This window comes from Pungitius pungitius, chromosome 6 (genome assembly GCF_949316345.1).
Source record: "Pungitius pungitius chromosome 6, fPunPun2.1, whole genome shotgun sequence".
Classification (NCBI taxonomy): domain Eukaryota; kingdom Metazoa; phylum Chordata; class Actinopteri; order Perciformes; family Gasterosteidae; genus Pungitius; species Pungitius pungitius.
In genome coordinates this window covers 64,895-80,000 of record NC_084905.1, presented here as the reverse complement: position 1 = coordinate 80,000, position 15,106 = coordinate 64,895, and the positions used below count along the sequence as shown (strand labels likewise).

General features: G+C 42.8%; 1 protein-coding gene across 1 annotated transcript in view; it reads right to left on the bottom strand.

Moving 5' to 3' along the window:
• LOC119195835 (MAF bZIP transcription factor b) overlaps positions 1-14,130 on the bottom strand; it is a 37,677-nt gene extending 23,547 nt beyond the window's left edge. Inside the window, exons 1-2 of the mRNA XM_037451117.2 lie at positions 11,924-14,130; positions 5,588-5,658 (exon numbers count right to left, since the gene is read on the bottom strand). Of these exons, the coding sequence (XP_037307014.1) occupies positions 5,631-5,658; positions 11,924-12,900 (1,005 nt within the window). The 5' untranslated portion in view covers positions 12,901-14,130 and the 3' untranslated portion in view covers positions 5,588-5,630. The remainder of the gene's footprint in view (positions 1-5,587; positions 5,659-11,923) is intronic.
• Between the last annotated feature and the right edge of the window lie 976 nt (positions 14,131-15,106).

Below are 15,106 nucleotides of genomic sequence, written 5' to 3'. Positions count from 1 at the left end.
GCCTCACTGGCAACAGTTCATACTACGCTGCCCAAACACAATAACATTCAAGATCATGGTTTAAAATATGAAAGAATAAAATATCTGTGAAGGTGCACCGGCAATTCATTACTCCTCTCCCTGTCTCTTGTCACCCCCTCGTTTCCTCTTTGCCGAACTCTGCACCTCCTTCTCTTCCTGTAAATTAGTGATTTATCAGCCTTAATTGCTGGCAGTGGTTCATGTGGTCATGTGACCACAACATGACAGCGTGTGATAAATATACCCTGAAAAAATGAAACCTCTGCTTTGCAAACAGAAACACGCATTTCTTGCATCGCATGTGCAGAACGAGAGAGGATGCTGACAAGAATAGGATAGGTCTAATAAAGGTATCGCTTTAAAAGCCTCAGCCAAGAGCTTTTCTTTTTCTTTTCGTAATAAAATACATTTATCAAAGTGAGGCAGAGGGCAAAGGGGAAAAATGTACAATCCATATTGATAGACTAAGGAAATCCATTGTTACGTTTCACAACGGTCCCCACTAAACACTGAATGGGCACACACACACACACACAGCTTACAGTAGAATCTATCACTGTTTCCCGTGTGGTTTCCCCCCCCCAGCGTTGATCAGCAGCGTGCTGACTGAAGGGCTCAGTTCCTGCATCTTATTGTTACTTGGAGTCAGTTCCCAACGACTGACCTTTTTATTCACCGCACATTGTTAAAATAATGTATGAGGTGTCTCAGCCAAAGCCACTTTGTTGTGTTGTGTCTTACACAAGATACGAGTGCACGTGTGTGTCTCTGTGTCTTTGTTCGTGTGCGTGCAGCTTACATGGATTTGAAGAAAAAAATACTTTGGAAATACTTCAAAACATTACAACAATGGTTTGTGTGTGTGTGTGTGTGTGTGCGTGTGTGTGTGTAGTAACATGCAACTGATTGCGAGGTACATTTTAGTATAATTTTGCAGGTTCTGACTGATGACAGCGGTTCTCATCATCAGTGGTGCTCTGTATGTTCTGCAGACATCCACTGGTGTTCCTGCTTTGAAGTAAAATGCTTTGCTTTTGCTGCTGTCATGTGACAAATGCTTTTTCTAGATGTAAAGTCACCTCAGACTTTGTAGGTTCAAAATTGTTAAACAGAATATTGTGCAGGCAACATAATGTAAATATAGACACAAAAAGGGAATACTTCCTATTCATGATCTCGCTGCACACACAAACCATATTTGGGAAAGGGGTTTTAGCTCAGACACAAACGTTTTTTTCCGCCCACAAAATAAACTTTAAAATTGCAATCCATTGATGAGCTGCTTACTCTCAAACCTGAACAATGTTTAGTTCCCGTAGTGTTTTACGTTGTGATCTGACAGCATTTTGCTGGCCCACTAATCTCTATTTCTGATGAAACACTGAATCCTGGAGACAGAAAGAGAGACACAGACAGAGAGGAGGGACGGAGGCAGACAGTAGATAGAGGAGCATGGAGCCATCATTCTGACCACCTGACACATGTTCAACATTTGACCTCTACAGGAGTCTACGAATAATGGGACGAGATGATTTCACAGGCAAACAACAGAAGCATCTATTGAGAAGTGTGCTTGACCTCGGCATATTGAATATTTTTGCGTGTTTGCATATATAAATGCTGTTGTATTAACAGGTAAAGAGGGCAGGGGGTTTGGAGGGGACGGCAGACCTCTGCACCTTCCCTTCCTACTCCTTATTTATTTGTCTGTATTAGTTAGCTCCTTCTGAGCACTTAAAATTAATGTCATCCAGCAGAAAATAGAGGCTGAAAGCTCAAATTCAGCACTTTCCCAGCCGCCTGGTTATTTATCAAGCTAACAAGGAGAAGATGCATCCCGTTTGAGCCGGGCCCAGGAAATATGTGCCATTAAAGTCCAGAGCTCGTGTTTGAGAGCTGGGGAATAAAAGTGAGGGTGTCAGGGGGAAGGGATGGACGGCATCGCAATATGGATGCAGAGAGACCACCGGACCCATTTATATAAGGGACAATAGATTCACTTCAGTGGAAGCGTGAGAAGCGAGAGGAAACACACAATAGGTATTCTGCATGTGCTGCATGTGGGTATACGAAGTAGCGGATTCGCTCATGGCTATAAAAGACGGCCCTTTAGGGGATACAGAAGACATAGTTTGGAGCTCTGAATAAATCATGTGCTGCCAGAGCAAGCTTAGCTGAGATTTTCTCCTTAGGAGCTGGGTGTTGAAACACGTCCCGAGGACTGTTAGCATTGTGCCGTGTTAACATCTGCGTAGCATCAGGAGCTAACGCCGGCGTGTTGGAATTCAATTAGGCACCGAGTGCAGCGCTAAGCAGCTAGCATTGGGCAGTCACCGCAGGGAAGAGAGAGGAGGGCACGGTAACGCGAGGGGAGCGAGGAAGGGGGTGTGCGTGAGTGTGTGAGGGGGAAGGAGGCTGCGGGGGGAGAGGAAGGCCCTGGTGATACAGGGGAATACATTTCATCACACTAACCTCCGGCTGATCACAAGTTCCTCCCTCAATCACACTGTGAACACACAGTCACGACCAGAGGCTCTCTCACACACACTCATACATACACACAGTGGGAGCAGCTTTACAACTAATTATAATTGAATAAAACAACACAATCCAGGCTTAAACAACTGAAAAATCAGAGAGAAAGTTGTATATTAACATAAGTTGAAAAGAGGAGCGTGCTGTTGTAAGATGTTTGGCTCGAGGGTGCAGTTTTCTCAACTATTGTCTTGTCTGTTGTAAGAAAAAGTAAAAACACATATAACACTTCTAAAAACAATCCAAACCTAAACAGTCGTTTTGTGTTATTTCTAATCCACAAATCAAATCTACTTTTTGGACCAGGCCTAATAAAGAGCATTCATCTTGTTCATATCCTCCTTGTCACTTGGATTTTGTGGATTGAGGGATGACTTCTGTAGGGAGTAACGAGTCTCGCCCCGAGCAGCAGTTATTTATATCCTGCACTGACTGGATGGGGAAGTGTGTCATGGAGCAAATCCTTGTTGCTGCAGATCACAAAATAACCCAACGCAGCCGCAGTGTTTTTTAAATGAATATTCAATGTTTTAATTAATGGGGGGTGGCAGTTTATTTTTTATTGTGGAATTTGGCTTCAATTTCAGAAATAATGACATACGGTTTTGTTGTCTATTTTGTTTTCAGTATTTCAGTACTTTAGTGTATTAAGTGAGGAGTTGAAAACGATAATAAGCATTATCATCAGTCATCTGCATGGACAGTATTTATATATTTCAAGAATAGTCTTATTTTTCATGTATAGTTTTTTAGCTTTGAAAGCATCCAACATGCAAAAGGACTGTGTGAAAGTGTTTCCATTCACAGCACCTGAATATGCTCTCTCTCTCTCTCTCTCTCCCCCTCTCTCTTTTCCTTCGTCTTACACACCTCGGTGTGTCTGTGTGCATCTGTCCCTCCTCTGCCGTGCACTAAAACCTGACCCGCCTGCTGTCAGCCACAGAGGCACCTTGCGTCCCTGTGTGGCCGACTCACCCCATCACCGCGAGGGGGTGGACGAGTAGAAGCAGGTGGTGGAGGGATGATGGGGGGTATTGGGGTATTGGGAGAGAGAGAGAGAGAGAGAGAGGGGATGTGCAGGGGTAAGGATCATGGAGGCGTGGTGGGTGGTTGGGGGCTCTGAAGAAGCCTCTAATGTGCCCTCTCAACCCCCCTGCCTGTGACCTCAGAGCTCCTGATAGCCAGAAAGTGCTGAAGCACGCAGGTGTCTCACACACATGCGAGCGCACACACACGTGCTCCAGTTCAGAAACACACATTATATAGATGCAGGTGTACCTTTGCAAACTGCATTCTGCCATTTTTTTTACTCTTTATTATCATCGCATCACTCCTCGCTGTATTAGAGCGTCACAACCACGCATTCTCGGGTCTATATACAATTGGTCAGCAGTATAAAAAATGGACAGTGATGGAGTGCATAGCAAAGGCAACACAAGCATGCGCTTCACAATGCTGAGCGCATGAGGAAAGTCGAGTATACTGTCTACTGCACAGTAAAATTAGCTGATGCTGAGGCTGAAGTTTCCTCTGTCCACCCTCTCGACTGTTCTGTGTAAAACCTGAGGTGTCCAGAGAGTGTCCTGTGTGTGTGTGTGTGTGTGTGTGTGTGTGTGTGTAGGGGGGGGTTAGGGTTAGAGAGTTGTATTACAGTGGTGATGAGTCACTTGGCTGCAAGGCTGATACTTCAGCAGCACCCTGCATTGACCAGGCCTTTAAATAAAGCCTTCGATCATCCAGCAGCAGAGAAGGTCACCGCCTGCCTCTGGTTACCCTGCCTGTCTGTCTGCATCCACGGCCGGGAGCCCTCCTGCCAACCCTCGCTCCCTTCCTCCATTCCCTCGCTCCCTTCCTCTATTCCCTCGCTCCCTTCCTCTATTCCCTCGCTCCCTTCCTCTATTCCCTCGCTCCCTTCCTCCATTCTCTCACCCTGGCGTGAATGTTTGCATGCAATTCCAGGTGCTGTCCTGTCCTCAGTCCCTTCACTCCATCCCTAACTTTGCCTTGACTCCTTACATCCATCCATCCTCCTCCAGCTATTTTCTAACCGCCAACGCTAGATACAACAAACTCGCCTTCGCTTTCCTTCCCTCTCTGCGTCTTCCACCCTCGGCTTTCGCACCATCCGTCCATCTGCGTGTCAGCCAGAAATACAAAATGATGTGCAACGTTTGTCTCTGGAGAGAGAGCTCAGAAAGGGAAAGAGGTCAAAGGGTCAAGGCAAAAGTTTTGACCTAATCCCATGAGCACTTCCAATGTCGCTCTCCTGTCAATCAAACAGCACTGTCAGGGCCCTAAAGCAGGAGAAACGCATAACCTCGCAAATAACAAAGGTTGGAGTGTTTAGAGAGCTAAATAAGAAGTAAGAAAAAGATGTAATAATGAAACCGTCCCCGGTGTCTACTGTCCCAAATCAGTGGTTCCTTATAAAAAGAAATCAATAATAAAGGAGTGAGTTTAATTTCACCCAGAGGAAAGATGCAGAAATCTCACTTTATGTTTGAGGCATTATACTTACTTTGGTCAAATCTATACTAATATTGAAAATATTGAGATGTCATTGAGCAAATATGTAAGACTCCTGTTTGAGGGGTTTTCTTTTGAATGAAAGGAAAGGAAATTAATTACTATTTATATTTCTACGTCACCGACAAATTTCAAACAATCAGATAATTTCAAACAACAAAATCAAAGATATGCAACATTTTGAGTATTTCAAATGTTCTTCTCAGATGCATTTTAGTTGTTTTTGTTTTTTAGGTGTTGAATCAAATATAAAGATGAATCCAATACATCTCCAACGTCCAAGTTCATTCTCACAACCTCATTGTAGTGGAACATTGTGATATAAGCTTAGTCTGAACATTATGTGCTGTATTTTGATGAATATATTGAAGAAATTTAGATCATCATAGTACATCTTTGGTACTTTATTTAATCTTTTCATGTGTATTTAATTTGAAATAGGTTTGAAATATTTTAACAATGTAAATGTTATATATTAATTTGTGTTAGATCAAGAACAAGTTACCTGATACTCCAGGATAGTGGGACGGAAGAGTCACAGCTCTTTATCACAGATGGAGGAATTTTCTCGACGTCCTGTCAAAAAAAGAAACAGAAATGTGTTAAAAAACAGGAAACTAAAAGAACATTTGTTTTAGATAAACAGGTTGTTTGTTACAAAATAGTAAAATAATTACAAAGAGAGAAAAGATAAATCTGCATTTACCGCAGACCAGGGTTCTATATTCTTTGTAATATCTTTGTTTAGTCTTGTTACAAAATCCAAAAAATGACACATTAAAGCTGATTTCATTCACTGAAAAACAAATCTAACAATTCAGAACAATCATTTATGAAATTGTAAATAAAATCTGTCAAATATTTCAACAGACGCACACACACACACACACACACATACTGCAGTAATTCAAAAGCAAAAACAATACACATAAAAAGTATCTAATATAAGTTGTAAGATTACTTTACAGCAATGCTTTTTTTAAACACTGTAAATACATAAGAACCCCTTAGTTTAAGTATTGTAACATTGTAACGAGCAGGTGCGTCTGACAGCAAGGATTGTGACATAAAGATAACCTGCTTTAATAAACAACCAATCATCCTGAAAAACCTTTCGCTGCCTTTTGGTAGAACGAAATGAGGCAAAGGCGCAACAAAGTATATTAATGCCCCCGCCCTCCCTATCCATCTTTATCCAACAATGAGGGCCATTCATTTCTCTGTAACCCGAGTCACACTGAGGCCAAAGGGACCCTGACCCAGTCAGCTATACAAGAGCTTGCAGCACAGACAAGTCTACCGTCACCTGGCGAATGCTCCCACACATCAACATGGACACACAAGACTCTCACATGCACACATATAGATGAGAATGTACATTTGCAGCCACATATGAATCAATCTGCACATAATCACACTCAAAGACGAACAGTGTTTAATAAACACACCACACACAGAGAAACATTCAAGAACACACACAGACACACACCCATTGGCATGTTCATGTACTCACACACACCCGCTGGGACACGCGTGTCTACTGTGTGCACTCTTGCTAACTCAAACAAGCACGCACACACTCTGCTCTGATCCAGGGGAAGCACAGAGCTGCTATATGGCAGCAGCGTGTGGGGTCAAGGCCTTTCCCAGGTACAAATGAAAGGGAGAGCAGAGACTTTGCAAGAGATGAACAACACAATGGGTCACCTTGCCTGGCTAAGAGATCAATGTCTGTTTGACTGGCTGAGAGAGAGACAAAGAGAGAGGGAGAGACATAAAGAAAGAGAGAGAGAGAGAGAGACAAAGAGAGAGAGAGAGAGAGAGACAAAGAGAGAGAGAGAGAGAGAGAGAGAGAGAGAGAGAGTCTAACTGCAGCAGAGGGGTAAATCAACTCTCTCGCCTCATTGAGATGCAGGTAAAACACACAGGGGTCGGGCTTGGCTCCAGCTCCACAACACAAACACGTGCAGACTTAAACACGCACACATAGACATGCACACATTCAGAGTCGCATAACTACACCACTCCAGTGGCTCTGTGCCCTGCATCAACACTCAGCTATGTTTATGCGTGAGTCAGAATACTGTGATCACATGTAATTAAATCATAATTAGCTTTCATCTATTGCCCTTTAGTGATGCATTCTGAGGAGAGCTCCTCATACAAGTATATGCAAATAGTGTTTTAATTCTACTGCAACAGACACAAGACACATTACATGTATGCACATTCCTTCACAGCGGAGCATTTACAGTAATCTCAATTCAACACAGGACTATAGGATTGGATTCAGCTAATCACATAAACTCTTCTCCGCCCATGCTTCCATTTGCTGGAAAAAGAATCACCGCGTAAAGCCAACCAGATACATACAGAGGCAGAAGCACCAACCTTGATTCTTACAACATGCACAGCACGACAGGAGGGGAGAAGTTAAATTATTAGGGTTTCAGATAAATGACACATAACTCAGGACGCCAAGCAAGACAGAGAGAGACGGGGGGCGAGAGAGAGAGAGAGAGAGAGAGAGAGAGAGAGAGAGAGAGAAGCTTTGGCTTTGCGAGACTAGATGATGGACGGACCACAGAGGAACATAAATGCAACTGATTTAAATCAATTTAAATGTAAATGTTTATCGCATGGCGTGATGCAGATGCGGATTGAGTGGAAGAGATTGAAATTGTTTCCTCTTTTGAATGCGAATTTCTTTTTTTTACCCTTTAGGGGGGCTTGTCATGGGGAAGGGAGCACTTACTGGGAAGAAAAGAAATGAGACACGAGGCTCCAATTGTTACGAAATCATTTTTAGTAACACAAAACGTATAGTTTTTGATTCAATGATAGTCATGAAATGATAACATATTGGATTGAACATATTGGTAGTACAGACACCTAAAGCTCTTTTTAGGTGGTGTTTTACGAAATAAACGTTTTTACTGCTCCAGTGAATGTGAGAAAACAAAAACCTCCTATTTTAACAGTGATGAGCCAAAATGGAGGAGCTATTTGTGCACTCAATTAGTTACACTACTACAGTAAAGAAAAAGAACACAATGCATAATGCGAGTTTTTCTGAGCCAAGTGGGACTATTTGTTTGACTTTATTTAGATATACTTTTGATTGACATAAGCTGCAGGATTCACTATGTCACACTACAATGATTCATTCCTGTAGATATAATGCACTCAGCACATAACACCCTTCCTCCACTACGTCAAATAAAGAACATGCTGGCTGGTTATTGAGCACTGTCACAAATAGAAGCTTAAAGTGTGCACATCCTTTGTACTATGCATTTTGAGGCATTAAAACAACACACTTGATGATGATTCGAATGTCAATACTGATAAATTTCAAAGTGATTTCCCATAGTTGACCTGAAAGAGAAAGTCCAATATTGTGACAGCAAAAAAACTACATTATCTTTAATAACCTAATCATTGGACAGACTGCAAATGATCACAGTGCAGAAGTCAATATGCTGGGGCCAGAGAATAGAATTACAGTCCACACTGATAAGATGAATAATGTGGTGTGTCTGTATTATATATGTACTCACTTTTTCAAGCTAAACAGATGAAAGAGAAAAAAGGTTGAGAAATGTGTTGGCAGCGCTGACATTGTTTCCTGTGCTTTGTGTCCTGTTCAACACAGGAAGCGCATCAGTGCTACGGAATCCTGCAGCCCCTTGGTGTGCTTAGAAGTCAGAACACACACACACACACACACACACACCATATCTGGAGTACAAAGCGTCCCACTCAATTTCCACCCGTTCAATGATCAGCACTTTTCCACTTTACAATTCTTACATATTGAGTAATGGAGCACACGCTGGAGAGCTACGAACCATTACATAAAGTAGACGCCCTGTCCGTCACATAACATTCGAGGTAAGAAAGTCCCGGGTAAAAGCCAGAGACTCCACGGAAAAGTCAGCTGACCCTCTCTGCCTCCCAGAAGAGAGGTGCCGTGGAAGAAGAATAGCATTTCCAGTTGTAGGTTATAACACAAATGTAATTAAATAGCACACTATATTGACCTAATCAGATAGGAAAGCCATAAATTAGTGGACACATGCTCACTAAAAGGCCCTCTTCTCTCAGCTAGGACGCATCTCTGATCGTTTATCATCTGAAAGGAGCAGGAAGGCAGCCAGTATCTCTCTCCCCCTCCTCTCTCTCTCCCTCTCCCTCATGCTCTAACGCTGTCTCTCACTCACTTTTAATCACAGAGAAAATCATTCCTCAAGGCATGAGCGGATGATGCTCCCCTATCCTGTGCCTCCCTGGGATTTCAAGGGACCTATTTGCAGGCCAGGTGACTGTGTGTGTGTGAGGGGGGGGGGGGGGGCAAGGTGAGACACAGACCATATACAGAGCTTTTACAGTCTTTGTGTTCAACTCTACGTTGTGACACACCATCATTGTGGTGCATTTGAAAGTTTTTTTACGACCTACACAGACAGTATTTTATCCAAAAGAAGTCTCTCTATATTTACATTTACAGAACAAGCACCCAGACTTGCAAAGGAAACGATAACAACCCTCCCACACACGCGCGCACGCACGCACGCACACACACACACACACACACACACTCTCACAGACACACGGACATGGTGTCAGTCTAACCCGGAACGCGGAGCTTTTATCTCAACCTGAGCTACTTTTAGGAAATTCTGCTACAAACCCCAATTACTCCAAGTGCCTCTGCGACTTTTAGCCTTTTTATTTTATAAGTATTTCTTGTGTCAGAGTTAAATAACGTATTTATACTAACGCGAAAGTGTTGGATTGCCGAAATACTTTGACGTGCCATAACCGATGCAGCATCGAGAAGCGCTGATCACATATTAGTCCAACCAGAAATAAGATCATTGTAATTGTATCGCCGCAGTGTTTTTAAGTTTAGAAAGTTTATTTCCATGGCGTCAGAATTCCTATTTTCAAACGTACATTTTAATGCAAAATCGTGCAGACAATCGTCTCTGGTCAATTTTAAATGAAACTCTGCCGAAAATATATACTACAAGTAGACCGGGAAAAGTGCGCGTTTACCCTCATAATCATTAACTCAGTCTTATCTAGGACAGCTGCAACCAGAATATAATAGGCCCTGGGGCTAAAGTGAATTTATATTATAAATACTTAACATTGAAGAGTGGTTTTCTTCACGTTTTTTTGTAAAATTGAACGTTTTTTGTTCGCCTTTGATTGCGCAACAAGTACAGAGAATGGCGTATTATTTCTCCAGAAGTAAAACAAGAAAAATGAATTACTTTGACATATTTCACCGTGTGCTGTTCAGTGGGGAAAAAGAAGCAAAACGCCCACAGTGAAAGAATTAAAGGAGTTCAAAGAGCTTTGAACGCGCTTTGTGCGCAACATCTGCATCGCGATCGAGTCCAAACCAAATGTGTTAACAGATGTTTACGTTATCTAAATGATAGTGACAAAAATGTGTAACTTTTACTGTGTATATGTCAGTTTAGATTGAGAGCAGTCCATGGGGGTTGACAGTGTGAGGTGTCTCAGTAACAAACTAACAAACAAAAAATATATTTGCTTTCCATTCACGAAGGTTTATTTATGAAAAGTGTGTTTATTAGATTCCATTTTTAAAAGCGAGCACGATATCTGCCAGTTCATCGTACTGTTTAGGAACCATCACACAAGACTTGTATCTTATTCTACAGCAGCGGGAGAACTTGTCATTTCCACTTTCACACAGTTGACAGTTTATTAACCGAATAACACCCACAGGGTTCTCGGTAAACCTAATTACGTTCCTTATGAAAGGACAACATGTTAACAACGATTTGCAGACAGAACAGATCATTTGTTCTTTTTCACATTTATTTCAAGAAAATGCGTCGTAATCTGCTTCTGTCCCGTTTCATCTTCAGCCCCACTTGTTGATCGCAATAATGTATTTGCATTTGCCATGAAAATATATATTTTATAAACTAAATAATCAGATGTTTCTCACCTTGACAGAACGTTATCTGTGAGCACTTAAATTGCTGAGCATAAAGTTGCCTTTTTCCCATGATGTAATTTCCCTCGCAGGGCTCCGAAGGGCAGCCTGTAAAACGATGAAGGGTCGACTCGCGTGGAACTTTTTATGAAAGCAACGTGATGGATGAATGCACCTGTTCACACGTCTTACAGATAAATCCCAAAAGGTAATGCAACTGAACGACTCACGGTAGAATACACTCATCATACATGCGTTCACAAACACAAGGAAAGAAAGAAAAGGAAAATAAGAGAACTGTCCGTACATGAGCAGCACGCGGCTTCACGCCTCTTGCAGCCTGACAGCCAGCTGCTGTCACCGAGTTTGGATGGTTTTTAACATGACAAATGGGTTGGATGAAAATTTGATCATTCATGTCAAACATGAAAATAAAATACATTTCCATAATAATGAAGCTGCTGTTTGGGACTGTTGAATTTCATAAAAGTAATTGGGACAGAAAAGTGTGATGTCATTTTATGTGGTTTTTCAGATCAAACTCCACGACTTGGAAAGAAATACTTTAAATATTAGTGGAAATTGAATTATTGTAAAGTAGTTAAACGGGGATAAATGTGTAGCCCGATATCCTTTAAGAGTGATAAAACAAATCAAACAAGCTTCTCACCCCGAAACAAAATGCTATTAAAATAGAGAAAGGTGCACACCCCTGTTGTTCTTCACTATCGCAGCTTTATCAAAATAACTCTCAACGCTCAAACTATTTTTTAGCCGCGTGCAAATTTAAAGTTTTTTTTTTCTTTCTCCAGTTTCTTTTCCGAGGTTCGGTTATTAAAACTTTTCAGCGCCGAGACTCACATGAAAAACTCCGGGGATGAGGGGTTGTTGTCGCTGCTCGATCCTCCGTTTTCTCTGAAGCCGGTGCTGATCAGCTTCTCGTATTTCTCCTTGTAGGCGTCCCTCTCCCTGGCCAGCCGGGAGATCTCCTGCTTGAGGTGGTCCACCTGCTGAATGAGCTGCGTCTTCTCTCCCTCCAAGACGTGCCGCTGCTGGACCCGCTTGTACCGGCAGGACTGGGCATAGCCTCTGTTCTTTAGCGTCCTCCTCTTCTGTTTCAGGCGGATCACCTCTTCTTTACTGACCCCCCGCAGCTGCCGGTTCAATTCCCGCACCGACATCGTCACCAGCTGCTCGTCCGAGAACCGGTCTTCCAAGCGCAGGTGCTGGTGGCTCCCCCCCACGCCGCCGCTGGACTGGGACCCGGAGGAGGAATGGTGTGCCCCTGAGTGGTGGTGGTGGTGATGGTGGTGGTGGTGGTGGGGATTCCCGTTCTGGGCTGCGGCTGCAGCGATGACCGCGGATACCACGGCGGCCGCTGATCCCATCTCCTCCCCGGCCATGGTGCCTCCTGGCCCCGCTGCGCCGCCGAACTGCTGCCCCCTGGCATAGCCATCGAAGGTCTGGAGCTGGTGACTGTTGCTGATCAGCGCCTCTACGGCGTCCTCCGGGCTAAAGCCCAGAGCCTCGGGGTTCAACTGCTGTTGGTACCCGGTCATCCAGTAGAAATCCTCCAAGTGCGCCTTTTGCTCGCTCCCTGATCCCGGACTGGGCGCCGAGAAGCTTGGCGAGGGGGGAACCGAGCTGCAAGGCGTGCTCATCGGGGTGGAAGATAGGGATCCCCCGGCGACCAGGCGGCTGCACTGGCTGATGCTGCGATCGGGCTCCACCGGCTCCTTTTTCACTTCAAACTTCATCAGATCGAAGTCATTAACATATTCCATGGCCAGGGGACTGGTGGGCAGGTCGGAGTTGCTCATTGCCAGCTCTGATGCCATCCTCTTGCTGCTGACAGTCCTCCAAAGGGGGTGAGGAGCACCTGTCAAAGTGGGCTGTTGAGACACGCACTGAGCCAGCTTGATTTCTTTATTTATTTTCTTCAAAACCGGAGAAAAAGTGGATTTTCACGCACTAATTGCGCAGCGCAGGTTCTGGTTTTGTGAGTCGATAAGTTTTTTTCCTTCAGTCTGTGTTGCACAGACGCATTGGAGCAGCGCTGTTTCCTCCCTCTCTCCCAGCGTGCGGGTGTCTGAGCGCCGCTGTCTGTGTTTCTACCATTTAACACTTCATGGCTCCTTTTAGGATTAGTGCGCCAAATTGAGGAGGCTCACGCACGTGTCCCGGGCAAACAGTTGCTTTGTGGAGAGAAAAAGCCTCCACCCTAGGATTGATAGTTTTCTCCCCCCCCCCCCTAATGCTGATATCAGTCAGCCGACGAGTTAAAAAGCATTGCTTATTTTTATAGGCGCCCTGACGTCAGGACTGAAATATGAAATCGTCCGAGACTCAGCCAATGAGGAGCTCGGCCTGGGGACGCAATTAGCATAATAGTATAGAAACCAAAGTTTGCCGAACTGTCCAAGCACATTGCCTTGTGCCATATGCCGCTAAATATTCATTCGTTTGTCACTTTGCATGGAGAAGAACAAAAGCCAGTAAAGTGAAACAGGTGTGGATGATTGACAAAATATGCCCGATGGTAAATATACAGATGAATATTTATTTTATAGGAAATCGTTAAGTTTAATGTACATTCAATCTTCAGACATCATCATATTAATCTCATTACAATATAATTTAGTTTGAATTAATAATCATATATTTCTTAACAATTGTTTTTTTCTGAATTGTCTGTTTAATCTAACTCTAACTCAGTGCGATGATTTGGCAGTACAATGCTCATGTCATCTCATATAGGAATATTTAAAATGAAAGGAGTTAAACTCGAGTTTAAACCACACCTGTTTCACTCTTCTCAAAATGTAAGGAATTACATGGATCCTAATACATCTCAGCGGGATCCACTGAGCTACAGGTTAATACTATGTTGCACATAAAATTGACAGAAAAACAGTCGATATTCCACATATAATCACATAAATTAATACAGAAAAAGGGAGTGTGTGGGGAAGATGGACGTGGTCAAACTGAGCACGGCACGGGTCTGGATGAATTACAACCCAATGTCGCCACCTTTCGGTACTAAATCATATTTCATGTTGCTTTTATCAGGGCTGTGTGCATGTGTCCATTGTGAAAAATGTTTTTTTGGTGAATGAAAAAATATTTTTTTTTTTTTTTTTTTTTTAAATCACTCATTCTCGTAGTGTCTCCTTTGGCTTGCTCTCAGATGTACTTCTTGATTTGAAGCTTATATGAAAGGAGAACCTTTCACTTGCTTAAGTCTTTATAACCAAAGGAGCATTTGTGTTCCAAACAAACAAACAACAAATTCCCTTTCCTTTCAAAAAATCCTTCATAAAAAACGTTTCACTAAAGAATAGATTATTTTTTTTCAAGTCCTTGTCAACACAAACTCCCCTTTTATAATGGAATACTGTGGTGACAACACCTCCATCTGATTCCTTCTGGAGTCTACAGTTTCAAAACCCATGTAATGATCACAGTCTTTCTCCTGGAGCACATTCCTCAGGAGTGGTGGCACATGAGCAAAAAACAATAAGGACGACTATACACAGAGGACTAGAGAGTAAATAAGAGAACTCTCCCTGGAACATGTCACACGGGGAAGCTTCAGAAAACTACAAAGCCGCCAGCAGATAATCCAACTCCCCGGTGCCACAATGCAAGTAAATATTCTCTTGGTCCCTGTGACTGTTCATGGGGACTTAACGTTAAACAGGAAGGATAAACATCGTGTTTTATTCATTAGAACACACAACAGAGGCCCCTCTGACGCTTTTGAATACATATTAAACATATGAGGGGTCCCATCTAATGCTACTACACCGAGCTGCTGTTGTAGTGTAAATTCAGGATGGTCGTAAGACATTGGCTACAGGAAGATGTTTTTCATACAGCAGCTAATGGTTTTCATACAGTTATGTTTTTTTTACAGATGTATATGATTTTTAACCCATCATGGCGTTTAGTAACAGGAAATTCATGTAATTATTGAGCAAGGTAAACACACGAGAGTAAACAAAAATCATCTTGTAAAAATGGCAAAATGACCTAAAATGT